This window comes from Phacochoerus africanus, chromosome 4 (genome assembly GCF_016906955.1).
Source record: "Phacochoerus africanus isolate WHEZ1 chromosome 4, ROS_Pafr_v1, whole genome shotgun sequence".
NCBI lineage: Eukaryota > Metazoa > Chordata > Mammalia > Artiodactyla > Suidae > Phacochoerus > Phacochoerus africanus.
In genome coordinates, this window is record NC_062547.1 from 136,936,595 (window position 1) to 136,964,349 (window position 27,755).

The window sequence follows — 27,755 nt, forward strand, 5'->3', positions numbered from 1 at the left end:
TGAGGCCGCGTCTGCGGCCTCGCGCTCGGGGGGGCGGGTCCACAGAGACTGGGGCACGCGCGCCCTGCGGCCCGGCCTGAAGTCATCCGCGCTGCCGCAGCCGCCGCCGCCCCCGTCGCCGTCACCACTCCCGGGTTATGGAGGGGAAGATGGAGCCGGTCACCGTCGCTACCGACAGCGGGGACCGGCCGGGGGCCCTGGCGGGCTCAGGCCTGTCCGCTTCCCAGCGTCGGGCCGAGCTGCGGCGGAGAAAGCTGCTCATGAACTCAGAACAGCGCATCAATCGGATCATGGGTTTTCACAGGCCGGGGAGCAGCGCGGGTGAGAGCCTCCGTTTCCCTAGTTACCACCCCCCCCCCCCCGCGCCGGTCCCTAGGAGTCTTGTGGATCGTTCTTCCTTTCCCTCCACCCTGCCGACCTTTTTGACCAAGCCTTGCTCTCTGACCTCCCCTCTGGTCCCGCTCCTTAGCTGGGGGTCCCAAGTTCTCACTTTCTAACCCAGGGACGTTTCTAGTCTCTCTCTTCAGTTTTCCGGTGGGGGGGGGCTTCGCCCTGAGGTGGTCCCCACCTCTGCCGCCGGCGGCGAAGCTCGCTCCTGAGACCCTCTGGCCAGTTACCCAGGGGGGGCCCCTTCCCCCCCTTGCCTCGCTGGAAGGGCGCACATCTTATCCCCAGACTGCTCTGGCTCTTGTGCCTTCCTTTCTTTCCGTTTCTAAAGCTTTTTCCCTTACATTGCCTTCCCTACCGTCTCCCTTCTTTTGCCCTTTGCTGTAACTGTCGGCCCGCATGCACTTGTCTTACTGAAGTGCCCCCTGGTCCTTCCTACGCGGATCGGGGCTCATGGTCAGAGCTTCGTGTCTGGGTTTGGTGCCCTCAACACTTCTCGACAGGCCTTCCAAAACAGGTGAAAAACATTGCGAGGACCGTTCTTTAGAGACCCAGCAAGTGGGACGTGTCCATCTGAGTGAGGTCTTATCTCCTAGTGTGCTGAGATTGAGGTTAAGTGATGTCAGGAACTGCATTTGACGCTGAAGAGAGTTCCTCGTTTCTCTCCAGGTGACGTTTACAAAGAGCCTCTTAAAATTTTTTTTCTGTGAATATTCACTGAGCACTTAATATTATGTCAGTATTCTCTATGTTTCCACTGAGCATTGCAGTTAGTATTTGGCCTTTGGTCACTGGTTGCAAGTTCTGTAGATCTTTGTTAACTTCTTTGTGGGCCTTTAGCTATGTAGCTCTGAACTTCTAGACAGTTCACAGGTTTGCGACTTAAAAGTACCAAGAGAGGTAAGAGTATTGTTTCAAATTCTAGAACAATGGTGAGAAGACGTATTTTCCCCTTTAAGGATTAATAGCAGAATATGTGTTCTTTCCTGAAGCATTTATTTCTTTCTCAAGGTACATTGTATATGTTGTTCTATTATGTTAAAATTTGTATTTTATTTGTCATTAAAGGTTTTTTTTGTTTTGTTTGAAACCAGAATAGCATCCTAAATCTGCTTAAGTACCTATCACTGGCTCCCTGACTCCAGTAGGAGGATTATGTAAACAGCAGCTGTAGAATATGCCACACCCTATGCTGACAGGACTCTGGATTCAGAAATGTAATATTCAAATACAGAGTTTAAAAAGCTCTGATAATTTTATATTTTTAACCAAATAAGTTAGAGCAGGCAATGTAGTCATACTTTTCAGATGTGTTACCCAAGAAAATTTGCAGTGGTTTTTATAGCTTGCTCCATCCCTAAGTATCTTTCCTCAGTTTATTTAAGAGCCTTTTCTTCTACCCTCAAAGTTTGGGTTATATTCTCTGAAGGAATATTCTTTTTGATATTTTGAGTGTGTAGAGGAAGCAACTACTTTGTTTTAAGAAGAATCAGTATGAATTTGGATTCAGAGGCTGCTGCGTTCTAGCTCTAGTGGCATACTTTTAAATATTAATAAGAAAGGTGTTTATTAGTATGTAATACATAAGACTTCTAAATTTCTTTTCTCAGAAGAAGAAAGTCAAACAAAATTAAAGCAGCAGGACAGTGATAAACTGAACGCTCTCACCATTCCTTCGGTTTCAAAGCGAGTAGTGCTGGGTGATTCGGTCAGTACAGCAACTGACCCACAGAGTGGTGTCACCGAGGTAAAGGGGACTCAGCTGGGAGACACATTGGACTCTTTCATGAAACCTCCTGAGTGCAGTAATGATGTAAGCCTTGAGCTCCGACAGCGGAACAGAGGGGACCTGACAGCAGACCACTGCCCAGAGGGGTTCCCGGCATGGCCTGGAACAGTACCTCTCCAGATTTGAAGAAGCAATGAAGCTAAGAAAACAGCTGATTAGTGAAAAGCCCAATCAAGAAGATGGAAATACAACAGAAGAATTTGACTCTTTTCGAATATTTAGATTGGTGGGATGTGCTCTTCTTGCCTTTGGAGTCAGAGCTTTTGTTTGCAAATATTTGGTAAGAAACAGTGGAAAGTGTAAATTGGTTATAATAATGAGTGCTTTTAATGAATTCGTAGGATTCATTGCCAGTATTAATATCTGCCAGATTCATGTCACTGTTTGGAGATGCGTTATAAACTGGTATTCAGGAGTTCCTTGATGGCCTAGCAGTTAAAGATTTGGCATTGTCACTGCTGTGGCTCCAGTTTGATCCCTGGCCCTGGAACTTCTGCATGCTATGGGCGTGGCCAAAAATTTTTTAAATAAATTAAAAAAACATGGAATTCCGTCATGGCTCAGCAGAAATGAATCTTACTAGCATCCAAGAGGATGCAGGTTCAATCCCTGGCCTCTCTCAGTGAGTTAAGGATCCAGCATTGCCGTGAGCTCTGGTATAGGTTGCAGACAAGGCTTGGATCCTGCGTTGGCTGTGGCTGTGGCGTAGGCTGGAGGCTACAGCTCCGATTTGACCCCTAGCCTGGGAACCTCCATATGCTGCAGGTGCAGCCCTTTAAAAAAAAATTAATTAATTAATTAGAAAAACAAATGGCTATTCACCTTAAGCTTAGAATGAGGTGTTCTGCTTAAATAGCCTAATAATAATTGCTAAAATCTTTCAGTGTGCTAGGTACCGTTCTAAGTGTTTTAAATATATTAATTCATTTAATCACATCTTTATGAACCAAGTATCATTTGAATCTGTGTTTTATAGATGAGGGAATGAATATTCAGAGAGGTAAAATCATTTGTCCAGGGTCACACAGCTACTAAGTGACAGTTGGAATTAAACCCAGGCACTTCCATTTCAAAAGCCAAAGGGTTAAGTACCTACGTATACTATATATTAATTACCACTTTTCAAATAATTTGAAATATTAAAATGTAGTTCCTATGGTCCTGAACTATGATGTAATTTTTTTGTGGTTCAGAAGGTTTTCAACATTTTATAATGTGGTATTATCATAATAGTTCATTTTAGTTGTGCCTCCAGATGGCAGGGGCTGTCCAGTGAAAATTCGGATTTACTGGTCCTTTTGTTTTACATTATGTGAAGGAAGAAAAGAAAGCATATCTCAAAGTTTAGTGGCTTGCTCTTTGAGATATTTTAAGAATACCCACCAAGTATCAGACACAAAAGTAAATTTTCAGATAATTAAGATTTATGATATTAAGCAAAAAAAAAAAAATTTTTTTTTTTTTTTTGGTCTTTTTGGTCTGCACCCGGGGCATATGGATGTTCTCAATCGCAGCTACAGCTGCCAGCTTTTACCACAGCCACAGCAAGGCCAGATCTGAGCTGCGTCTTTGACCTACACCACAGTTCATGGCAATGCCAGATCCTTAACCCACTGAGTTAGGCCAGGGATTGAAACTTTGTCTTCATGGATACTAGTTGGGTTCATTACTGCTGAGCCACAATGGGAACTCCTAAAAATCTATTTTTATGACAGTTTCCTTTTTTTTTTTTCCTGGTTGCATCCATGGTATGCAGAAGTTTCTGGGCCAGAGGTTGAACCTGCAGCACAGCTGTAACCAGAACCACAGCAGTGACAATGCTGGATCCTTAACCCACTGAAACATGAGGGAACTCCATAATGTTTCAATTTTATAGTAAATGTTAATTGGTATTATTTTTGGTCTTTTTTTTTTTTTTTTAGGGCCACACCTGTGGCATATGGAGGTTCCAGGCTAGGGGTCCGATCAGAGCTGTAGCTGCTGGCCTGTGCCACAGTCACAGAAACGCCAGATCCGAGCCTCATCTTCAACCTACACCACAGCTCACGGCAATGCTGGATCCTTAACCCACTGAGCAAGGCCAGGGATTGAACCCACAGCCTCATGGTTCCCAGTCCTATTCGTTTCCACTGTGCCATGACGGGAACTCCTAATGAGGTACTATTTTTATATTTTGTTTTACTCTGTGAGAATCTAGATAAGCAAGCTATTTTATCTATAATAATAGTTCAGGTGTTCCCGTTGTGGCTCAGCAGTTAATAAACCACACTAGTATCCATGAGGACGTGGGTTCGATCCCTAGCCTTGCTCAGTGGGTTAAGAATCCAGCATTGCTGTGAGCTGTGGTGTAGGTTGCAGACTCAGCTTGGCTCTGGTGTTGCTGTGGCTGTGGTGTAGGCCAGCAGCTGCAGCTCCAATTTGACCCCTAGCCTGGGAACCTCCGTATGCCATGGGTACGGCCCTAAAAAGACCCCAAAAAAAAAAAAAAGAATAGCTCATTTATTTCTGCCCCAAAGTGTAAGGAATGTATAACATCTCTTTTGAGTACTGAGCCTTTTAGGTGTGGTTGTCAGATTGTCAGTTGATTACCTTTAGATGAGAGAGCTGTTATTGCACGATATATAGCAATCATCATTGGGCACTTTAAATTATTGGAAAGCTAAGTTTTTAGGAGAGAAGACAGTTTGAGGGGTGTTAAAAGAATGTGACTTGACTTGCAAGACATGTTTTATTTTAAGGAAATCAAATCTCTCTATTTTCTTCACCCTTTTGCAGAAACAAGACTGCACCATTAAGAGTTCTAGCTTTTTTGTTTGGAATTGTAAGCTGCTGTTAGTTTTATTTATTGTGATTTGAATGATTATGTTGGAAATACATTAACTTTTATCTTTTATCTTCACAGTCCATATTTGCTCCATTTCTTACTTTACAACTTGCATACATGGGACTATACAAATATTTTCCCAAGGTAAATTAAGGTTTTTTTTTTTTTTCTGAATTATGGTGATATATTTAGATTAACTAATGACTTGATGATCTTAAGAACTTTTAAATTATTTATATTTATGGTCTGAATCAGTGCTGTTCAAAGTGTGATTGGCTCACCAGTGCCGACCTTCAAATTTTTTGCTTCTGTTTGTAATGAGTTAAGTTCAGAAAGTGAGTAATTAGAAACTTTAATGGCAATTTGACGTTATTGTAACATTTTTCACTATATTTTGCAAAAATGTTGGTCCACTATAGGTTTTGGGGAAAAGCCTCATGGCAGAGTTTAAATAGTACTTGTCTGAGAAACTATTCTATTTAATTACTTAGTAGATTTAATAATATATTTTGTTTATCACAGAGAAAGTTAATTTAAAATAGGTTCAGGAGTTTTCACTGTGGCATAACCAGATTGGCGGCATCTCTGCAGCAGTGGGATGCAGGTTCCATCTGTGGCCCGGCACAGTGGGTTCAGGATTTGGCATTGCCACACATATGGTGTAGGTCGAAGCTGTGACTTGGATCTGATTGCTGGCCGGAGAATTCCATATGCTGCAGGTTGCCAAAAAAAAAAAAAAAAAAAAAAAACGGGTTCCCATTGTGGTTCAGTGGTAGTGAACCTGACTAGTATTCACAAGGATGCAGATTTGACCCCTGGCCTCGCTCAGGATCCATCATTGCCATGAGCTGTGATGTAGGTCAAAGACATGGCTAGGATCTGGTGTTGCTGTGGCTGTGGTGTAGGCCGGCAGCTGTAGTTCCAATTCGACCCCTAGCCTGGGAACTTCCATATGCGGAAGGCGTGGCCCTAAAAATACAAAAAAGGAAACAAAAAGAAAAGGAAAAAAGATTGGTTCAGTTATCTTACTATGCTTCTTCCTGGACACTTTAATGCCAGTGGCCTGATTTGCAAGAAATATGTGGCTGTACTTAAAGAACAGAATCACGGGGAGTATCAGTGTTTACCTGATCTGCTTGACTACAGTTGTACTGTACAGTTTTCTGGGACTTGGCTCTGCTGGTATAGAATATAATCTTATGTAATTGAGTTTTGCGTCAGATTTTTACTAAAAAATGGCCACTTGACTGTTTGCATCGTCATTCGTAATGCACTGAGTGACCTCGAGTGTGTGGTTTAATGGATTTGAAACTTTTTTCCCCATTTTTGGCCACCCCTGGGCATATGGATTTCCCTGGCTAGGGATCAGATCCCAGCCACAGTTGTGACCAAGGCTGCACCTGCGGCAAGGACAGATCCTCAACCCACTGTGCTGGACTGGGGATCAAAGATAATGTCTCAGCACTCCCGAGATGTCACTGATTCCGTTGTGCCATAGCAAGAACTCCTGAAACACACACACACACACACACGTGTGTGTTTTGCTTTTAGGGTCATACCCGTGGCATATGGAGATTCCCAGGCTAGGGGTCGAATCAGAGCTATAGCTGCTGGCTTACACCACAGCCATAGCAGTGCAGGATCCAACCTGCATCTGTGACCTGCACCACAGCTCACAGCAACTTCAGATACTTAACCCATTGATCAAGGCCCCGGATCAGATTCGCAACTTCATGATTCTTAGTAGGATTTGTTTCTGCTGCGCCAAGACGGGAACTCCTTGAAACATATTTTTGAAGGGTCAAATAAATCACATACACAAAGTAAAAGAGTAAAGAAAGAAATGTAATTTTACTTATTTTGCTTTTTATGGCTGCACCTGCAGCATGTGGAAGTTCTCAGGCTAGGGGTTGAATCATAGCTGCAGCTGCTGGCCTATGCCACAGCCACAGCAGCTTGGGATCAGAGCTGCGTCTGGGACCTGTGCCACAGCTCATGGCAGTGGCGGATCTTTAACCCACTGAGCAAGGCCAGGGAATGAACCCCCATCCTCGTGAATACTAGTCAGGTTTGTAACCCACTGAGCCACAACAGGAATTCCTGTAACTTTATGTTTTAGTTAAAACTTTCTTTATGATATAGATGTATATTTTTTGATCCCTTCCAAAAACGTAGGGTTTTTTTTTTTCTTTTTTTAGGGCCACACCCACGACATATGGAGGTTTCCAGGCTAGGGGTCTAATCAGAGCTGTAGCTGCCAGCCTACGCCACAGCCACAGCAACATGGGATCCGAGCCATGTCTTCGACCTACACCACAGCTCACAGCAATGCTGGATCCTTAACCCACTGAGCAAGGCCAGAGAGCGAACCCACAACCTCATGGTTCCTAGTCAGATTCGTTAACCACTGAGGTACACCTCCCCAAAAATGTAGTTTTAATTAAGCCATTTGTTTAGAAATTTACCCTTGAAACATTGATTTTAGTTTTGCCATAGCAAAATTGTGGAAACAACCTAAATGTCTGCTAATAAGTGACTAGCTAAAAATTATGGCCTAGGAGCTTCCACTGTGGTGCAACGGGATCAGTGGCTTCTCTGAAGTGCTGGGTCACAGGTTCAATCCCAGGCCAGGCACAGTGGGTTAAGGAGTCAGTGTTGCCGCAGCCATAGTAGATTGTAGCCGTGGCTTGCATCTGATCCCTGACCCGGGAACTCTGTATTGTATGGGGTGGCCAAAAAAGAAAAAATACATATGGTCTGTCTCTCTGTTTAGAATGATACAAGCTCTCCATGTACTGATAATGGTAAGCTCACCAATAATATTATGATCAAAATGAAAATACAGAATAGCACCTGTAGTATACTTTTTTTGTAAAAAGGGGAAAATAATATGTATTTCATTTTGCTTGTCTGTACAGAAACCGGAAGAATATTCTGTGACATTGTTAACAGTGGTTATTTGTGATAGTGTATTGGTTACTAGGTAAATGGGGTAGAAAAAGGAAGGGAGATTATAATTTTCTTTCAACAAAACATTTTGTTGTAACAGGTTTCTGTGGAAAAGTTGAAAAATATATCCAGTGAACACTCATTTATTCTTAGCACCTAGGTTCTGTAATGAATATTTCATTATATTTATTATGTATTTATCCAATTTTATATACATTTTCAATACAAGCTTTTTTTTTTTTTTTTTTAATGAGGTTGCAGTGTTTATTTCAGGTTCTCTCTTGGGGTTTTTTTTTTTTTGTATTTTTATTTTATTTTTTCCCACATAGGCAGTATGTGGAGGTTCCTGGGGCCAGAGATCGAACCTGTGCCACACAGCATCGACCAGAGCCGATGGTCTCACACAGTGGTGAGAACACAGGAAGCTCAACCTGCTAGGCCGTCAGAGAACTCCCAATATGTCTTTTTTTTAATACATATTTTTTTCTTGATGTGTTTCAAAGTATGTGACACATGAAGACATTTTACTTCTACACATTTCAGCTTACATATCAACTACAATTCACTGTTTCTTTATGGTTCTTTTTCTTTGAGTGAAATGTTCAAGTCTTTATTATATCTTTTTTTTTTTCTTTTTTGGCTACCTCATGGCATATGGAGTTCCTAGACCAGGGATCGGTCCAAGCCATAGCTATGACCTAAGCTGCAGCTGAGGCAAAGCTGGATCCTTAATCCACTGTGCCAGGCTGGGGATCGAACCTGTGTCCTAGAGCGTCCAGGATGCTGCCGATCCTGTTACGCCATAGTGGGTACTCCTTAAATCATCATACCTTTTTTTTTTGGCTTTTCCAGGGCCGCACTAGTGGCATATGGAGGTTCCCAGGCTAGGGGTCAAATTGGAGCTGTAGCCACTGAACTACACCACAGGCACAGCAATGCCAGATCTGAGCCACGTCTGCAACCTGGACCTACACTACAGCTCACGGCAACGCTGGATCCTTCATCCACTGAGTGAGGCCAGGGATCGAATCCGCATCCTCATGGATACTAGTCAGATTGGTTTCCATTGAGCCATGACGGGAGCTCTGCTTTTCCTGTTTTTGTCTTGTGCTTTTGTATATGTCTTAAATTTTTATTTACGAAAATTCAGACTCCCATAAAAAGACTTTTTTTTAACTTTTGACAGCAAGAATGATGTATTTTTGAGTTCCCTTCACGGCTCAGTGGTTAATGAACCTGACTAGCATCCATGAGGATGTTAGTTCAATCCCTGGCCTTGCTCAGTTGGTTAAGGATCTGGCATTGCCGTGAGCTGTGGTGTGGGTAGCAGACACAGTTGGATCTGGCGGCGTAGCTGTTTTGAAACTTCATTAACAGTTTTGAAGTCAGGCGAAAATAGCCCTGATGTTTTTATTGAGCTTAAGTAGTCTTCTGAAGCTGAAAGATTTCTTTTTTTCTCTGTGCAGAGTGAAAAGAAGATAAAGACAACAGTACTAACAGCGGCACTTCTGTTATCCGGAATTCCTGCCGAAGTGATAAATCGATCAATGGATACCTATAGCAAAATGGGCGAAGTTTTCACAGATCTGTGTGTCTACTTTTTCACTTTTATTTTTTGTCATGAACTGCTGGATTATTGGGGCTCTGAAGTACCATGAAGCCTTCAGAACTCAGAAGGAGAAGCACATGAATAAACAATTTTTCTTCTATATTGCAGTGCCTCTAAAGGAGGCATATTGGTTACACCATTATGAAATTCTTTTACTTTGGGGGATTGTAAAACCACTTGATTAAGAATGGGATGGTAGGGTCCCTGATTGAAAAGAGTGGAGTTTGTATTAATACTGATGTGAAGATTAGAGTACCAGTGTCAGTAATTGATTTTTTTCTTGTTTAATTAGAATTCCTGGTGTTTGCTTTTCCCTAATTGTAATTCCTCTTTTCTGAGCTGAGCTAGTACTTTAAGGAGAGCAGATGAATGTGTTTCAGCCAGTCCTAAGGACTGCATTATTGTTCTGTCCTGAGAAATGGAGCTATCTTAAAATGAAAGAAAAATAAATAAAATGAAGGAACTGAATTGCCTGATGTTAAGTCTGCACATTTTAACTTACTAGGGCTGAGTAAGGTAGCCAGTTTTGTCTGTTCTCGTTGAGTATGTATTTTGTTACTCCAGCACAAATTTTAATTTATGAAAAATTTTACTACCAAACTTAGAATTAGAAATTTTTACTTCTTGAGTTTTCAGTCTTCAGAAGTGTGGTTTTTTTTAAGCCGTAGAATAGAAAGATTAGATATAAAAATGAGATGAGAAGAATTAACATCAGAGAATCGGTATGCAACCTAATAGTGTAAATACCTTTTAACTAACCTGGGAACACTGTCATATTTGGAAGGCTTGTCTTCTTAAAAGAGTATAAAACGTAAGTGTTAAATCACTTGGCATTACATTTCCCTGTGGCTTTTTGTATAATCTGTTTGATTAATCCTTGTGATATTAAAAACATAAATACTTTTTTTAAATTACAAAGTCTTTTTACTTTGAACCACAGTAATGGAGAATAAGCATAACAACTTAAGTCTCTTCCTCTGACTTAGGGTAAGGTTACAAGTACACGTTTTTCCTGGTTCCAAATCTGATATCTACAAGATTGGATGGCATTCTTGGATTTGTCACCTTCTCCCAATCTCTGGGAAGACACCTGGGGGGTCTTTATTTGCCCATTTACTTCTTCCATTTTGTCACTGGACACATGCACAGTTGTAGTAACTGTGGATCTTTATCAGATTCATTTCACAGAAGACATAAGACATCTATGTCTATCAGTGCCACTCTTTTTAAAAGATTTTATATTTTTATTGATTGATGGATTGACTGATTATGCTTTTTAGGGTTGCACACGAAGCATATGGAGCTTCCCAGGCTAGGGGTCCATTCGGTGTGGTGTACAGCTGCCGGCCTACACCACAGCCACAGCAACGCGGGATCCGAGCTGCACCTTTGACCTACATCACAGCTCATGGCGATGCCAGATCCTTAACTCACTGAGTAAAGCCAGGGATTGAACCTGCAACCTCCTGGTTCCTAGTCAGATTCTTTTCTGCTGCACCACAATGGGAACCCCCATCAGTGCTGCTTTTTCTCTTCAACTGATTGGTATCTCCCTGAGTATTTGCTTAAGTGTGTTGAATAATATCAAATGAAATGGAAGTTTATTAGTGTTTAGAATAATTAGGAATATTTACTTGGGAACTTCAGCAGTTTGAAATATTTGAGTTAAAACTATGTAGACAAGGATGGTTGTTGAGAGGTTACATCTTCAACCAGTAGCTTTTTTTAGTCATTAGTTGCATAAACGGAGGTGTGTACATCACAGTTGGTACTAAAAACAGCAAAGGGGTTATGAGATTCAGAATGAGGTTAATTAGTCAGAATCAAAATCTGCTTTGGAACCTGGGGCTGTTTGCTAATTAAATGATGTACTGGAGACATAGTGGACTATAATTAGCTTCTTTCACCCCTGCTAACAGATAAAAGTAGCTTCTTCCAGGACATAGAATGCTGTGAACTTACCATAAATATATTGTGGGCATAAAAAGCCAGTCAGAATTGTCATGTGACTATGTTGTTTAAAGGGGAGTTAAAAATGAAGTATCTTTATTATTATTATCTTTTAATTAATTTTTTTTTTTTTTTTTTTTTGCTTTTTAGGGCTACACCCTCGGCATATGAAGGTTCCCAGGCTAAGGGTCCAATCGAGCTACAGCTGCCGGCCTAGGCCACAGCCACAGCCACAGCAACATGGAATCCGAGCTGCATCTGCGATCACCACAGCTCAGATTAGTAGCTGGAAGAGATTCTTAAAAATCACTTAAATTTCTTGGTTTTAAGTGACAACACTGATGGGGTAAATACATTTAATCCCAGATCTCATCCAGTTCCTTGGCTTTGAATACCTCAAACACCATGTACAGATGGTTCGACTTTAAACATTTTCAGCTTTATCATGGTGTGAAAGTATTAGACATTTATTAGCAACTGTATTTTGAATTTTGCCTTTTTTTTTAAGGGCCACACCTGTGGTATATGGAAGTTCCCAGGCTAGGGGTTGAATTGGAGCTCACGGCAACACTAGATCCTTAACCCACTGAGCGGGGCCAGAGATCAAACCCGCATCCTCATGGTTCCTAGTTGGGTTTGTTCACCACTGATCCATGATGGGAACTCCTGTACTTCGAATTTTGAATGTTGATCTTTTACCGGCCTAGTGACCTGTGGTATTACTCTCTGGTGATTCTAGGCAGTGGCTGAGAGCTGCAGACCCCAGTCAGTCACTCTATGATGATCCACTTAAAGCAATTCTCTACCCATAAACCATTCTGCTTTTCACTTTCAGTATGGTGTTCAATAAATTACACGAGGTATTCAACCCTTTTTATCAAATAGACTGTGTCAGATGATTTTGCTCAACTGTAGGCTAATGTGTAAGTTCTGAGCACTTTTTGCTTTTTTAGGGCTGTCCCAGTGGCATATGGAAGTTTCCATACTAGGGGTTGAATCGCAGCAATTGCTGGCCTACGCTGACAACCACAGCAACACCAGATATGAGCTGTGTCTTCAACAACCTACACGCCAGCTCATGGCAACGGTGGATCCTTTAACCCATTGAGGGAGGAACCTGCATCCTCATGGATACTAGTTGGGTTCTTAACCCGCTGAGCCACAACTGGGACTCTAGTACTTATGTCTTTTATCTCTCCAACCTCTATTTCTCCTTTGAACCTCAGACTCATATTTATATTCCCATACTCAGCCATTATGTCCTAGAAAAGTAGCAGGCAGATACACTGATTTTCCTCTCCTTTCCCCACCAAATCTTCTGTGCCCAGGCCATTTTCATCTCCACAAATTTCACCACGATCCACAGTAGCTCTATGTAAAACCTGGGAGTCATTTTTATTCCTCCTGTACCCTTGCAGTTCACAGCATTTTATCAATATTTGGAGAACTCTCTGGGGAAAACATCCCAAATCTGACCACTTCTCAGTGTCTCCACTGTTTTCTTTTTCTTTTAGACCGAAACCCACACTCCTTACCTTCAGCCCCCACACAGGTGATTTACAGGGGCTCTGCTACCTAACCTTCATTGGTGTCTGCTCTGTCACATACAGGCTCAGGCCTTCCTTCCCCTTGGCATGGACTTCAAAGCTGCCACAGGTGGGCAGGAAATCACAGAGGAACAGCAGAAGCCCATATAGGAGTCCTAACTTGGTGTCTTGTCTTTTCTTTTTTTGTATTTTTAGGGCTGCACCCTTGGCATGTGGAGGTTCCCAGGCTAGGGGTCTAATTGGACCTGTAGCTGCCAGCCTACACTACAGCCACAGCAACACAGCATCTGAGCCAAATCTGCAATCTACACCACAGCTCCCGGCCACGCCAGATCCTCAACCCACTGAGTGAGGCCGGGGATCAAACCCACAACCTCATGGTTCCTAGTCAGATTCGTTCCTGCTGCACCATGAAGGGAACTCCTGGTTTCATATTTTCAAAAATCAAATTTACTGAGGTAAAATTTATATACAATAAAACACCAATTTGAAGTGTGCAGTTTAATATATTTTGGCATGCATCCATGCAATGACTGCCACAGGAACAATATGGAGATTTTCTTATCACCCTTAGATATAAGAAGATGAACTACCACAGAAGCATGTAAAGTAAATGAGAACCTCTCTCCAACACTTTTACAGCCTTTTGCTAAAACAACAACATTTTACTGTGCCTTCCACAAGGTGAGTCAGTCTCTCCCTTGGGACTGTACTTCAGAATCACCTGGAAAGATGGAAAATTCCCAATATGCAGGAAGCACTCCAGACCAATTAAATCAGAATATTAGAGTGGAACACACGAATCCATATATACATACATACATTATATATATATATATATATATTTTTTTTAAGTTCCCAAGTGAAGGCAATGTTGAGAACCATTATAATTTAATGTACCTGTTTTTTCCTTTTCATCCCCTTCACCAAGTTAACTCCAGGTTAACTCTAGTCTTCAAATCTCACCTCTAAATGGTCACTTCTTCAGGGAACTCTTTTTGCGAACTCCGTTCCTATCGCAGAATCTTTTTCCTGTTGTATTATACCTGCTTGTGTTTTCCTTAATGCCCGTATCTGCCACTAGATTGAAAGCTCACCAGAATCTAGAACATGCTCGACAGGTAACAATATATATAAATGAATGAACGTATAAATAAGTAACAGTGAGTGAAGATGGAGATGTTTGTAGCATCACTTAGCTCTGTTAAGGGCGATGTCCCTACAGGGCCTGGGACAGCTCGCAGTGCTTATGGCGCTTCGGTGGCCCTTGCTTAAAAGACCTTGTCGAGGACTTGCAAGGCTGAGGCACCGCCCCCCACCGCACCCACACGCCAGGTCTTTCGCGGCTGTGCAGGGAAAACTCAGACGAGCCAACCTTTTTCGGCGCGGCCAGCGCTGTGCGGCCTCCAGCCCAGCGGGGGCGCTGTGGAGCCAGAGCGGCTTCCGGGCTCCCGTTTCCTTCCTCTTGCCGCTGGCGCCAACACATCCTGTTTTCTTTGGCCGCGCTCCGGGGGCCGCTGCCACTGTGGCTGCTGCCGCCTGTTAGTGCTGCTCCTCGCCTGGCGAGTCGAGGGCAGCGCGGCCTCCTACGTTGTGCGGTACTTGTGCGAGTGGTCCCGAAGGGCGCCGCTTTCCCGCGGCCGGCGGCATGGGCCGGGAGTCTCGGTGAGGCGGCGCGCCGGGCGGGCGAGCGGCTTCCTTGGCGTGGGGGAAGAGGCGGGAGTTGCGGTGGCCTCGGGGCCCGGCCTAGCCCGGCGCGGCCCCACGTGTGGCCAGCGGCTGCCCGGGGCCACCGGAGGAGCTGGGGGACCTCTGCCGACGTTGTCTCTGTAATTGGGCCGCCAGCGGGCACAAGGTTCCCTTGCAGTGCTTTCGACCGGTTCGAGTCGCTGGAGCGGGAACACCCCTCCGGGACGTCAACCGCATCCCGCCGTTTCCGCGCTTACCCTGCTTGCCTCAGTCAGAAGCGATCCCAGTTGGATTCCTAACCGCCTCGCGTTTGCCACGTTTCTTTAGCCTCTATCGCTCTCTAAGTCAGTTCTTTGTGCGCTTGTGGCATTTTTTCACGTCGAAAGCAGCATGTGGTCAAACACTTAACATACCTACAGCACTTCATGACTGGGCTTTTACTGGGCTACAATAAATGCTTGTTGCCTGGACATATATTTCGCAGATAGGTTTCAATTTCTTTGTTAAGTACTTTTTTTTTTTTTTAATCCTTTTTAAACTCGAAACTAGGAGCTTTTACTAGAACTCATCTCTTTAGCTTGTTACCTGATTTGGGATCTTCAGGTTTTTAATCTTGAAAGTGCATATTTGCTTGATACCTAGAGGTGGTTGAAAGATCATTTATATCTAGGATAAAAATAATAGGTGAGTAAGGTAATAGTAGTTTACTGAGGTGTGATTTACATTCAGGGAAATGGACAAAGCTTTAACGGTGGAGCTGATGAAATTGAGCAAATATATACACTGTGTAACTGTCACCTGCATAAAGTGTTTCCTTAACTACAGAAAATTCTTTTGAAGGTCTTTTAAATCTCCGTGGAATCATTGGTGTTCCTCTGGCCATCTAGACCAGAAACCTGGAAGTGATATTTATTCGACTCCCTTTTTTCTCTCTTTCTGCCTGCATCCATTTAGATGATATAACCTGTCGACATTTCTGCTCTCTTTGACTTAATTCACCCCCTAAATATTTCTTGCTCAGACTGCTACACATGTCTCAAATTAATTCTCTTCCTCTGATCTTGCTCTCCTAGTTGATTCCACACTGTGGCCAGAGCAGCGGCGTCTCAGATAAAAAGATGATGTCATTCGCATGCTTTTCCTGTCCTTTGGCGCTTACTGCTTCAGAAATGATGTGAGACTTCAGTACAGCCTTCAAGGCCCTTTGCAAGAATGTTCTTCCGTCTCTTCCACCTTCTTCCCCACCTCTGCCTTGCACGCTAGGTTTCTTCAGGGAATAGTGAGAGGCTTAGAGATGGGAAAGAGCGGGGTGTTAGAGAAAAGCGAAGAGCCTAACTTGCCTACATTTGTGTTTCTTAGAGGGCTGAAGGGTTGTGGTAGGAGAGAGGTTCTGAAAGGGACGTGCGCCCAGAATGTGGATGGATGATAGATTTAGTTTAGAGGATACTCTATTTGGGAGCTTTTGAAAATTTTGAGAAAGAAGTTTGTGTGTGTGTGTCTGTGTGTATAATAGGATTAGAACTTTATAACCATTGCCCTAGGAGCAATGAGTAAAACTGATATAAGAAAAAAGGGAATAGAGGAGTTCCCGTCGTGGCGCAGTGGTTAACGAATCCGACTAGGAACCATGAGGTTGCGGGTTCGGTCCCTGCCCTTGCTCAGTGGGTTAACGATCCGGCGTTGCCGTGAGCTGTGGTGTAGGTTGCAGACGAGGCTCGGATCTCGAGTTGCTGTGGCTCTGGCGTAGGCCGGTGGCTACAGCTCCGATTCGACCCCTAGCCTGGGAACCTCCATATGCCGAGGGAGCGGCCCAAGAAATAGCAACAACAACAACAACAACAAAAAAAGACAAAAGACAAAAGACAAAAGAAAAAAGGGAATAGAAGCAGGAAGACCAGGGGTTTTCTAAAATGTCCAGAAGATAGTACCTGTTGTGGCTCCACGGAAACAACCCCGACTAGTTAGTCTCCATGAGGATGTGGGTTCGATCCCTGGCTCTGCTCTGTGGGTTAAGTAAGGATCTGGTGTTTCCGTGAGCTGTGGTGTAGTGTGTGGACGCGGCTCAGATCCTGAGTTGAGGTGGCTGTGGTGTAGGTTGGCAGCTGCCGCTTCAATTCTACCCTTCCGTATGCCACAGGCGTAGCCCTAAGAAGCAAAAATAAATAAAATAAAATGTCCTAAGAAGACAGGTCTGATATGATAGAGAGGCAGTGGGAACTCCTGAGGATGTGATAAAATGTGAAAAGAATTGCTGAGGTGAAATTGGTGACACTTGGTGTTTTATTGGTTGTGTAGAATGAGAAAGAAAAATATTGAATACCACTGATTTTGAGCCTATTCATTGGCAGTTGAGATGAATGATTTAGGGAGGGAAAGGTAATAAGTGTGAATTTCTACACATTGAATTTCAGTTTCTTGGGGCATAATCAGGTGGGCTCATTTTCTATCTCTTTTTTTTTTTTTTTTTTTTTTTTTTTGCTTTTTAGGACCACACTTGTGGCATATGGAGGTTCCCAGGCTAGGGGAATTAGAGCTGCAGCTGCTGTCCTACACCACAGCCACAGCAACATCAAATCTAAGCTGCATCTGCGACCTGTGCCACAGCTTGTGCCAATGCCGGATCCTTAACTCACTGAGTGAGGCCACGCATCGAACCTGCGCCCTCATGGATGCTTAGTCAGATTCGTTTCCACTGAGCCATGACAGTAACTCCTATCCATCTGATCTTAACCAGGTTTATTGATTTAAGTAGCTTTTGTGCACTGATGACTCTCGTGTTGCTTTCACGAACTCAGTCATATTTCAGCTGCCTACTGTGTGTCTCCACTTGGATGCCTAAAATCCTGATCCTCACCTTCCCCCCACCCCCGCTTCAGCCTTCCCATCTTAGTAAGTGGCAACTTCTTCTTTCTACGACGTGTAGTCAGGTATGTAGGAGATGCCAGTGACTTTCCTTTGCTGGTGCACTTACTATTTAATTAGTCATTAAAATATCCAGATTTTGACACCTGTCCACGCCTCTACCTGTGACATTCTTTTCTTCTTTTCCCTCCTTTTTTCGGCCCAGCCCTCAGCATGTGGAAGTTCCTGGGCCAGGATTGAACCGGAGCCGCAGCAGGGACAGTGCTAAATCCCTAACCTGCTGCATCACAAGGGAATTCCTACACCTGACGTTGTGATCCAGGCTACCACTGTCTCTTACTCGGACGATGGCTGTCTATTCTCCTTGTTTCCCCTGCGTCTACCCTTGCCTTTCTTCGCTTTGTTCTCCCCTCAGCAGCCAGAGTGATGTGTTAAACACGCCTCTGCTTGAAATCTTCCCATAGCTTCTCGTCTTTGCTCAGCGTAAACGAGACAGTCCCTTTGACAGTCCTCATAATGGCCTGTTAGCCTCGCCGCATCTGTCTTTCCTGCGCTCTCTCTGACCTCATCTCGTGGTACTTTCTCTCCCTTTTTTGACCTTAGCCGTATCTGCTTCCTCGCTGTGCCTGGCACATACCAATCGGTGTTCCTCTTCAGGGTCTTTGCAATCACTGCACCTTTTGCCTAGAAGGTTCCCCCTCATTTATCTACATGGATCCTTCCTTTACTTCCTTCAAGTGTCTGAAATTTCCCTTTATGACCGAGGCCTTCGTTGATCCCCTGGGGTAAAAAAGCAAACCCTCTGTCTCCCATTCCCTCTCCTTTTCCTGGACTCTCATGTGTGTATCCCCATAGCACTGAATGACTTACTGTGTACTTTGGGCTTTGCTTGTCTCGTCCCTTCCTTTACCAGAATGCAAGCTGCTTGAGGCCCAAAGGCAGGAGCTTGGTCTCTTTGATTTGCTGTGCTTGCTGCTCTTTCAAGACACTTTCGCTCTCTACATGTGCCATGGCAAAAGGGTTCATTATTTTCCCCTGATTTCTTTTTGGTCACACCCAGAGTTCCTGGACCAGGGCTTGAACCCGAGCCACAGCAGTGGCCAAGTCACTGCAGTGACAGCACTGGATCCTTAACCCTCTGCACCACAGGAGAACTCCCTAATTTACCCCTATTTAAAACAAAAGTTTATATATAAATAGTCCTCTCAGCGTTCCATTTGTCTGCTGAGATTTTTTGGAAAAGTGTAATAAATAAAAGCTAACTCTTTGCAAAGCCTAACCTTGACCTTAATATTGTAGCCACTACCGGAAACGGTCAGCATCACGGGGACGCTCTGGAAGTCGATCTAGGAGTCGCTCACCCTCAGACAAAAGGAGTAAACGTGGCGATGACAGGCGGTCTAGAAGCAGAGACAGAGACAGAAGGAGAGAGAGGTCTCGGAGCAGGGATAAAAGACGATCTCGGTCCAGAGACAGGAAGCGTCTGAGGTAAGACGTTAATCTTCAGAGGGCTTAGGATAAATGGAGCCGTCTCAACTAAGTCGGGATTCTACACAAGTTTTGGCCTAGAATTAACCTCTGCTTTAACCCCAGCTCGTGTAATTATGTAAAGAAGTGATTTGCCGGGAACAAAGACTCTAAATTGCTGTTTTATTTTTAAAAATTTACTTATTTATCTTGGGGGACCGCGTCCACAGCATGTGGAAGTAGGGATGGAACCTATGCCACAGCAGTGACCCAAACTGCTGCAGTAACAACGCCAGATCAGTCGGTAACCTGCTGCATCCCTGGCTGGTGAGCTTCCTCATGCTGCAGGTGCAGCCAAAAAACAAACAACCCGCCCCCCCAAAAAACCAGTATTTTATGTTTGGAAACTTTAGCTGCCATTTCCTATGATCCAAAGAGAACTCTTTTGTCTTAGGGCCACACCTGCGGTGTGTGGAAATTCCGAGGCTAGGGGTAGAACTGGAGCTACAGTTGCTGGCCTACGCCATAGCCACAGCAACGTGGGATCTGAGCCTCATCTGCGACCTGTACCACAGCTCACAGCAATGCAAGATCCTTAACCCCCTGAGCGAGGCCAGGGATTGAACCTGTGTCCTCATGGATACTAGTTGGGTTTGTTACTGATGAGCCACAGTGGGAACTCTAATTTGAAACTATTTTAAAAAACTTTTTAAAATTTAACCAAGGAACATCCTAATTCTTTTTTTTAAAAACTTGCTTAAGTGTTCCTCGGCACTACTCAAGAAGCTGTCATTTTTCTAGAGATGAAAAAGTCTTTAAATAAGACTAATCTCCCCTGCACCAAAAAAAAAAATTTCTAATATAGTTTATCATTAAAATAGGAAAGAGGACAAGGTTATACAGATGCTGTGAACTGATCATGGAAAGAACTGTGACTTATCCTTTTCAAACACTGGAAGGAGAGATTGCATAAAATATCACCTGGTACTGCGTGAAAATATTTACCTAACAATGTGGATATTGTTAACTTACATAGTTTCATATTATATGATTCCAGGAACAGTTTTATACAATTCAGTCAAGTACTTGTTAAGTGAAACTGGCCATTTAAGATTTGGTCTTTGACTTTTTGGTGTGAAAGTAGAATCACCAAGATTTTACTTTACTTTTATTTTATTTTATTTTATTTTATGCCATGCCATGCCATGCCATGCCATGCCATGCCACACCACCTTGAAGCATATGGAGTTCCCCGGACCAGGAATCAGATCCAAACAGCAGTTGCAACCTATGCAGCAGTTGCTGCAACACCGGCTCCTTAACCTACTGTGCTGGGCTGGGGATGAAACCTGCTTCCCAGCACTCCCAAGATGCTGCCCATTCCATAGTGCCACAGTGGCAACTCCTCACAAGATTTTAGAGCAAGAAGAATTTTGAGATTACTCGGTGAAATCTGCATAGTTTATAGATGAGGAAGCAGACTCAGAGCATTGATCTGTCCTATGTATGTCAGTAGCTATTAGCAACACCAGAGTAGAAATTCTTTTCTCCTAGTTTTCATGTCTGTGATATTTATACAGACCCATTTGGCTCATCCTTATACATAGGTTTAGACTATCTTTGAAATTTAGATTTTGGAGACACAGAGGCAGGCCAGATGGAGGCAGCAGTGGCCGCTCAGGGTGGGAGAACCAGTGGTGGCGGAGGCAGTAGCAGGCTGGCGGTGGTCCCAGCTGCGCGACAGGCAGTAGCTGTGGCAGGTCTTTGGACATGTGGAAGATTGATGATAAGCCTGTAAAAATGGACAGATGGGATGGATCACTTGTGAAAATCTTCGGGTGATTCTGCCAAAAAGGTACTTCTGGAAAAGTACAAGTATGGGGAGAATTTTGCTTTAATTGACAGTCGCCTCACTGTCTGTACTGTCTCTTGTTTCTTTGCCACAGTGGCTTCGATTGGGGATTATACACACCCCTTTCCAGAGTCGAAGCCTGTTTTGGCTTTGCACATCCTATCATATCCTTTAACCTCAGGGAAGATCCTTCAGGGATGGATCCTGAGGATACTTGGCAGCTATTATCCAGTCTCTAAAGGTCTGATAACAGATACACTCTGAAGCTGACCTTCATCAGTGGAAGAACTGAGCAGCATCAGGAAGCCGAGTTCACCTGAGTCCATTGCTAAGGTTTTTGACCACAGCGAGACACTGGTCTTGTATGCTTCTGAGCCTGAAATATCGAGGCTCCATGACAGTCTCCCAACAGGGGGAAAAAAAAAAGTTCTAAAAGCAGCCGTCTTTCTGCTGGATCATGCTGAATTAAGGGCTGAGGGAGAAAGAAACAGAGAACTTAAAATGGATAACGTAAGAGACGTTACAAGTGTCCCGTTTTGTCATAAAATTTTAGCCTCTTCTGGATAATAGGATTTGCTAGCTCAATTCGAGAAGTTGTAGCTCTGCTCTCTAGCTGTAGCTCCTTTGGTCTGCTGATGGCATTGTTTTGATTTGCTTTTCTGGAAAAGCATTTTTGCTAAAAGCCATAGAAAATTCTTCCTTCATATCTAGCAGTATTTTATGTCATATAGCTTTGTGCCATGCAGCATTTCAAGACTCGGGCTTTTTGAATTGTTAACCTGTTGCTGACTTTATTGTGTTAATTCCTGTTTCAACAGCTGCTTCCCTTAAATTCAGAGCATAACTTCTTGTGTATGACAATTTTCCTTCACACAGCATTTTTGGGAGTGTATATATATCTGACTTGGGGAGAATTGTGGGAAAAAAACCCACAGCTTTTTAATTTGTTTATTTTTTAAAATTTTTAATTTTTTTTGTCTTTTTGCTATTTCTTTGGGCCGCTCCCGCGGCATACGGAGGTTCCCAGGCTAGGGGTCGAATCGGAGCGTAGCCACTGGCCTATGTATGCCAGAGCCACAGCAACGTGGGATCCGAGCCACGCCTGCAACCTACACCACAGCTCACGGCAATGCTGGATCGTTAACCCACTGAGCAAGGGCAGGGACTGAACCCGCAACCTCATGGTTCCTAGTCGGATTCGTTAACTACTGCGCCATGACGGGAACTCCAGCTTTTTAATTTGTTTAAAAGAGACTTTCTGCCTGTTACATTTTGTGCTTTTAACCAATTAAAGAAGCCAATGGTATTTTTATTTATTTGTTTATTTTTGGTTTTTAGGGTCACACACCCCTGGCATATGGAGGTTCCCAGGCTAGGGGTCTAATCAGAGCTACAGCTGCGGGCCTATGCCACAGTCACAGCAACACCAGATCTGAGCCACATCTTCAACCTACACCACAGCTCATGGCAATACCGGATCCTCAACCCACTGAGCAAGGCCAGGGATCGAACCCGTTTCCTCTGTGCCACGATGGGAACTCCGCCAGTAGCATTTTTAGTTTTTAAAAAAAAAGAAATAAAAAGAGAAACTTAGATTTTGTGCTATAGAACATAGATTTCAAGCAGCTATAATTGCGTTTCCTCTGTTTTTCAACAAACGTCGTTTTGAAATTAGTATTCTCATTTTTTTCATTGACCACTTTTAAGAATTGCCTTTACTTTTTCTCCTTTTAGCCGATTTGATGGTTAATTGAAATCTCTGTCTTTAGTAATGGTGGTAATTAAGAAGCTTCCTTCAACATGACGTAGAACCATGATCTGACATAGAAGCTCCGCGTGGTCATAGAATACATGGAAAGTGTCTTCCTTTCAGGCGTTCCAGAAGTAGAGAGAGAGACCGAAGTCGAGAGCGAAGAAGATCTCGAAGTCGAGACAGGAGACGATCACGGAGTAGAAGCCGAGGCCGGAGATCCCGATCTTCTAGTCCTGGCAATAAAAGCAAGAAAGCTGAGAATAGGTAATGTTGCCGTTGGCTGTGTCGATCGTGCAGGCTGGGAACGGACTTTCTTCCCTGTGCTTTAAACAAAAAAGATCCTTATGTAAATGATTACTTAATTTGGCTCCTACTATGAATTGTTAGCTGAGTTTTATTTCAGTAGGTTATAAAGCTTGTAGTGCTTCTGGAAAATACTAGATTCTGTTAATTTTTACACTCATAATGTATTGTTCCTTGGATTAAAAGTCAGAAATACATTTCTGTTAATGATCAGAAATACATTTTATAAATGTCTTTGTGGGAACTATGTTTTTAAAACATACGTTTTGAAAATAACTTTGAAATTATTTTCTTAGTATTTATGATGTTAAGTGACAAAAAACTTTTTCTTGAACTTAAGTGTATTTGATTTATAATGTTTTGTTAATTTCTGCTGTGCAGCAGAGTGATTCACTTATGCATACTTTTTTTTTTTTTTGGTCTGTTTTAGGGCCACACTCATGGCATGTGGGCGTTCCCAGGCTAGCAACACTGGAACCGAGCTGCATCTGGGAACTATGGGCATCTGGGACCTTGTGGCAATGCTGGATCCTTAACCCACTGAGCAAGGCCAGGGCTCCAACCTGCATCCTCAGAGATACTCTGTCGGGACTTTAACCTGCTGAGCCGCAATGGGAATTCCTAATTTCAATTTTTAAAGGTTTTTTTTTTTTTGGCCATGCATGTGGCATGTGGAAGTTCCTGGGTCAGGGATTAAACCTCACTACATCAGTGACTTGAGCCACTGCAGTGACAAGGCCAGATCCTTAACCTGCTGTGCCGCAAGGAAGTGCCTAAATGTTACAATTTTTATGTGATGTTTCCAGTTTTCCTTTGGTCAATTTTTAAATATCTATTAATATTTGTGATTAGTGTCATGGGATTAAGTCTTCATTATTTCCAAATTGTTTGATTCTTGGTAGTTTATTTCTTATCTGAAAACTGAAATACAAGGCTAATTTTTTTTTTTTTGGTCTTTGTGTCTTTATAGGGCCGCACCCACGGCATATGGAGGTTCCCAGACCACAGCCATAGCAATGCCAGATCTGAGCCGTGTCTGCGACCTACCCCACAGCTCACAATGACGCTGGATCCTTAACCCATTGACTGAGGCCAGGGATCTAACCCACAACCTCATGGTTGCTAGTCGAATTCGTTTCTGCTGCACCACGATGGGAACGCCAAGGCTAAATATTTTTTAATTAATGTTTCCAAAAACAAATAGATGATGTCCCTTTCTTTTTCTCTCTTTTTTCATAGGTCTAGATCCAAAGAGAAAACAGATAGTGGAGAAAGTTCTAAAGAGAAGAAAAAAGACAAAGATGACAAGGAGGATGAGAAAGAAAAGGATGCTGGCGTATGTTCACTAACATAAATAATCGTATAATACCATATTTGTTTTTATAATGAAAAATTCTTGTTTGGTTTTTTTTGTTTTTGTTTTTTGTTTTTTTGGTTTTTAGGGCCATACCTGCAGCGTATGATGTAGGTTCCCAGGTCAGGGGTTGAATCAGAGCTACAGCTGATGGCCTGTGCCACAGCAACGCAGGATCTGAGCTGGGTCTGCAACCTACACCACAGCTCACGGCAACGCCAGATTCTTAACCCACTGAGCGAGGCCAGGGATCGAACCCGCATCCTCATGGATGCTAATCAGATTTGGTACTGCTGAGCCACAACAGGAACTCCTCTTGTTTGGTTTTTAATGCTATGTTTTATTTTTAAGTAAATGATAACTGATAAATATGTCTTATTTGCTTTTTAGGGCCACACCTATGGCGCGCGCACACACACACACACACTGCTGCGCTTGCAGCATATGGAAGTTTCTGGGCTAGGGGTTGAATTGGAGCTTCACCTGTCAGCCTACGCCATAGCCATAGCAATATCAGACTTGAGCTGCATCTGCGACCTATGCTGCAGCTTGCCAAGGCCAGATCCTTAACCTGCTGAGTGGGGCCAAGAAGTGAACGTGCATCCTTATTGGCAATATGTCAGGTTTTTAACCCGCCGAGCAACAACAGGAGCTCCCTAACGTAAAGATTTTAGAGGAGTTCTCTTGTGCGGTGGATTAAGGATCTGGTGTTTTCACTGCAGTGGTAGTGGCTTAGGTTGCTGCTGTGATGCAGGTTTGATCCCTTTCTGGGAACTTCCCTATGTCATGGGTGGGGCCAAAAAAGATTTTTAGACATAATGAAAATGAAAATGTTTGTTTTTGGAGTTCCCTGTGGTGTAATGGGTTAGCTGTCTGGCATTGTCACTTCGGTCTAGGTTGGTGCTGTCTCTCAGGTTTGATCCCTGTTGCGGGAACTGCATGTGCCACTGGTATGGCTGAAAAAGTAAAAGAAAAAAAATTTCAGGAACAAAGCTTTTTGTTTAAGAAATAAACTTGTTTTAGAAGTTCTCACATGTGGCCCAGCCGGTGATGGAGCCAGTTCTGTCATTACAGCAACTTGGTCGCTTCTGTGGTGCGGATTCGATCCCTGTCCTGGAAACTTCCACACGCCGCAAGTGCGGCCAAAAAAATTTATTTAAAAAAAAACATACAGACATAATCATATTATAAAATACTTGGAGGAGTTCTCCTTGTGACTCAGTGGATTAAGAATCTGACTGCAGAGGCTCAGGTTACTGTGGAGGCGTGAGTTTGATCTCCAGCCTGGTGTAGTTAAAGGGTCCCACTGTTGCCGTAGGTGCATGTAGGTCAGTCACAGCTGTGGCTGGAATTAGTCCCTAGCCTGGGAGCTTTCATGTGCTATGGGTGTGGCCATAAAAAAAAAATAAAATAAAATACCTGGAAAGTCAGAACTAATTCTCTGTAATCCTAGCTGCCCAAAATGCCATCTTCTTCCAATGTATTAGTATTTTTTTTTTTTTTGGTCTTTTCTAGGGCTGCACCCGTGGCATATGGAGGTACCCAGGCTAGGGGTCTAATCAGAGTTGTAGCTGCTGGCCTCCACCACAGCCACAGCAACACCAGATCCAAGCCGCGTCTGTGACCTGCATCACAGTTCACAGCAACACCGGATACTTAACTCACTGAGGAAGGCCAGGGATTGAACCTGCAACCTCAGGGTTCCTAATCGGATTTGTTAATCACTGAGCCATGACGGAAACTCCAGTATTTTCTTTTTTACGTGTGTTATTTCCATACCTGTTTATAAGGTAGCATGTATAAGATTTTGATTTCTTTAATGCTTAATCTTTAAGTCCCTGGTTATGACTGAAAAAGACTTGCTTTTTCCTCTTGAGAGTATTATTAAAAAAGCTTTTTTTTCCCTTGGTTTTTTTTTTTTTTTTTTTTAAGAGGTGCACCTACAGCATATGGAGGTTCCCAGGCTATGGGTCAAATTAGAGCTACAGCTGCCACCTTACACCACAGCCACAGCAATGTAGGATCTAAGCCACATCTGTGACCTACACCACAGCTCACAGCAATGCTGGATCCTTAACCTCTGAGTGAGGCCAGGAATCAAACCCACAACCTCATGGTTCCTAGTCGGATTTGTTTCCCCTTCGCAATGACAAAAACTCCTAAAAATCTTGAAGGCTTTAGAATGGTTCTTCTTGGGAAACTTAGATGTATAGGCTAAAAAAGCACAATTCTTAGTCATATTGATAAATGACTTTTATTTTCTTAGTAACTTATGGTAGGAAATTGCTTTTTTGTGGAGGCAGTCTTGGAGGAGTTTAGAGGATTTAAAGTTGAGAATAAGGAGTTCCCGTCATGGCACAGTGGAAGTGAACCTGACTAGGAACCATGAGGTTGTGGGTTCAATCCCTGGCCTCACTCAGTGGGTTAAGCATTTCCTTGAGCTGTGGTGTAGGTTGCAGATTCGGCTCAGATCCCACATTGCTGTGGCTGTGGTATAGGCCGGTGGCTACAGCTCTGATTCCACCCCTATCCTGGAAACCTCCGTGTGCCACGGATGTAGCCCTAAAAAAAAAGCAAAAAAAAAAACCAAAACAAAAATAAAGTTGAAAATTAAGTAATAAGTAGAGACTTTGCTAGTTTATTTAGTTTCCACTTTTTAGGGAGAAATTGCTTTAAGGGAGAAAGCAATGTGTGCATATTGCTTGTAACTAAAATGAGATTGATGGCGTTTGAAATCTGTCTTTCTGCTTTCTTAGTTGATGCTTTTTATTGTAATTTCATTTTGCTGGTTTATTACTGGACATATTTAAAATGTGTGTGATCTAAATGTGGTCTAAATTTAGGAGTTTTGTGGATACAACTATTTTTCCTTTTCGTTTTTTGTGTTTCGTAGAAGTGTTTCAGAATGTCATTTGGAGTAAAGTCATTAATCTTTATTTCCCTCTTTCTCTTTCTGTTTTTTTTTCTTCCCCAAGAACTTTGACCAGAATAAGCTGGAAGAGGAAATGAGAAAGCGAAAAGAAAGGGTTGAAAAATGGCGAGAAGAGCAACGTAAAAAGGCCATGGAAAACATAGGGGAACTGAAAAAGGAAATCGAAGAGATGAAACAAGGGAAAAAATGGAGTTTAGAAGATGATGATGGTAGATTCATTTGTTATAGCCCTTATAATAATTCATGTAAAATATTCTAGGATTGTGGGTAATATTTCATACTGGGATTTGGGGGCTGTTTTTATTGTGGGAAAATGTACATAACATAGCGTTTACTTAAACATTTTGAAGTGCGCAATTAGATGACAGTAAGGACATTTACAGTGCTGTGCAGTCACCACTGTCCATTTCCAGAACTTTTTCATCATTCCACACAAAAACTCTGTAGCCATTAAATATTAATTCTCCATCCTGCCCTCTGCCTTCCCT

The 27,755-nt window shown here is 43.0% G+C and overlaps 2 protein-coding genes and 1 pseudogene across 4 annotated transcripts in view; all 3 read left to right on the forward strand.

Moving 5' to 3' along the window:
• The first annotated feature begins 23 nt into the window (after positions 1-23).
• CAMLG (calcium modulating ligand) lies at positions 24-10,026 on the forward strand. Its single transcript, XM_047778657.1, is given in 5 exon segments — positions 24-321; positions 1,998-2,248; positions 2,250-2,456; positions 5,079-5,144; positions 9,416-10,026. Coding segments are annotated over 5 exon segments (900 nt in total). The 5' UTR covers positions 24-137; the 3' UTR covers positions 9,608-10,026.
• Positions 10,027-14,532: 4,506 nt separating this feature from the next.
• DDX46 (DEAD-box helicase 46) overlaps positions 14,533-27,755 on the forward strand; it is a 55,915-nt gene continuing 42,692 nt past the window's right edge. For all 3 annotated transcript variants that reach the window (XM_047778658.1, XM_047778659.1, XM_047778660.1), the window contains exons 1-5: positions 14,533-14,720; positions 18,906-19,094; positions 22,799-22,942; positions 24,221-24,317; positions 27,311-27,476. In XM_047778658.1, coding sequence (XP_047634614.1) covers positions 14,704-14,720; positions 18,906-19,094; positions 22,799-22,942; positions 24,221-24,317; positions 27,311-27,476 — 613 coding nt within the window. In that variant the 5' untranslated portion in view covers positions 14,533-14,703. The remainder of the gene's footprint in view (positions 14,721-18,905; positions 19,095-22,798; positions 22,943-24,220; positions 24,318-27,310; positions 27,477-27,755) is intronic.
• On the forward strand, positions 20,358-21,682 carry LOC125126358 (signal peptidase complex subunit 2-like; annotated as a pseudogene).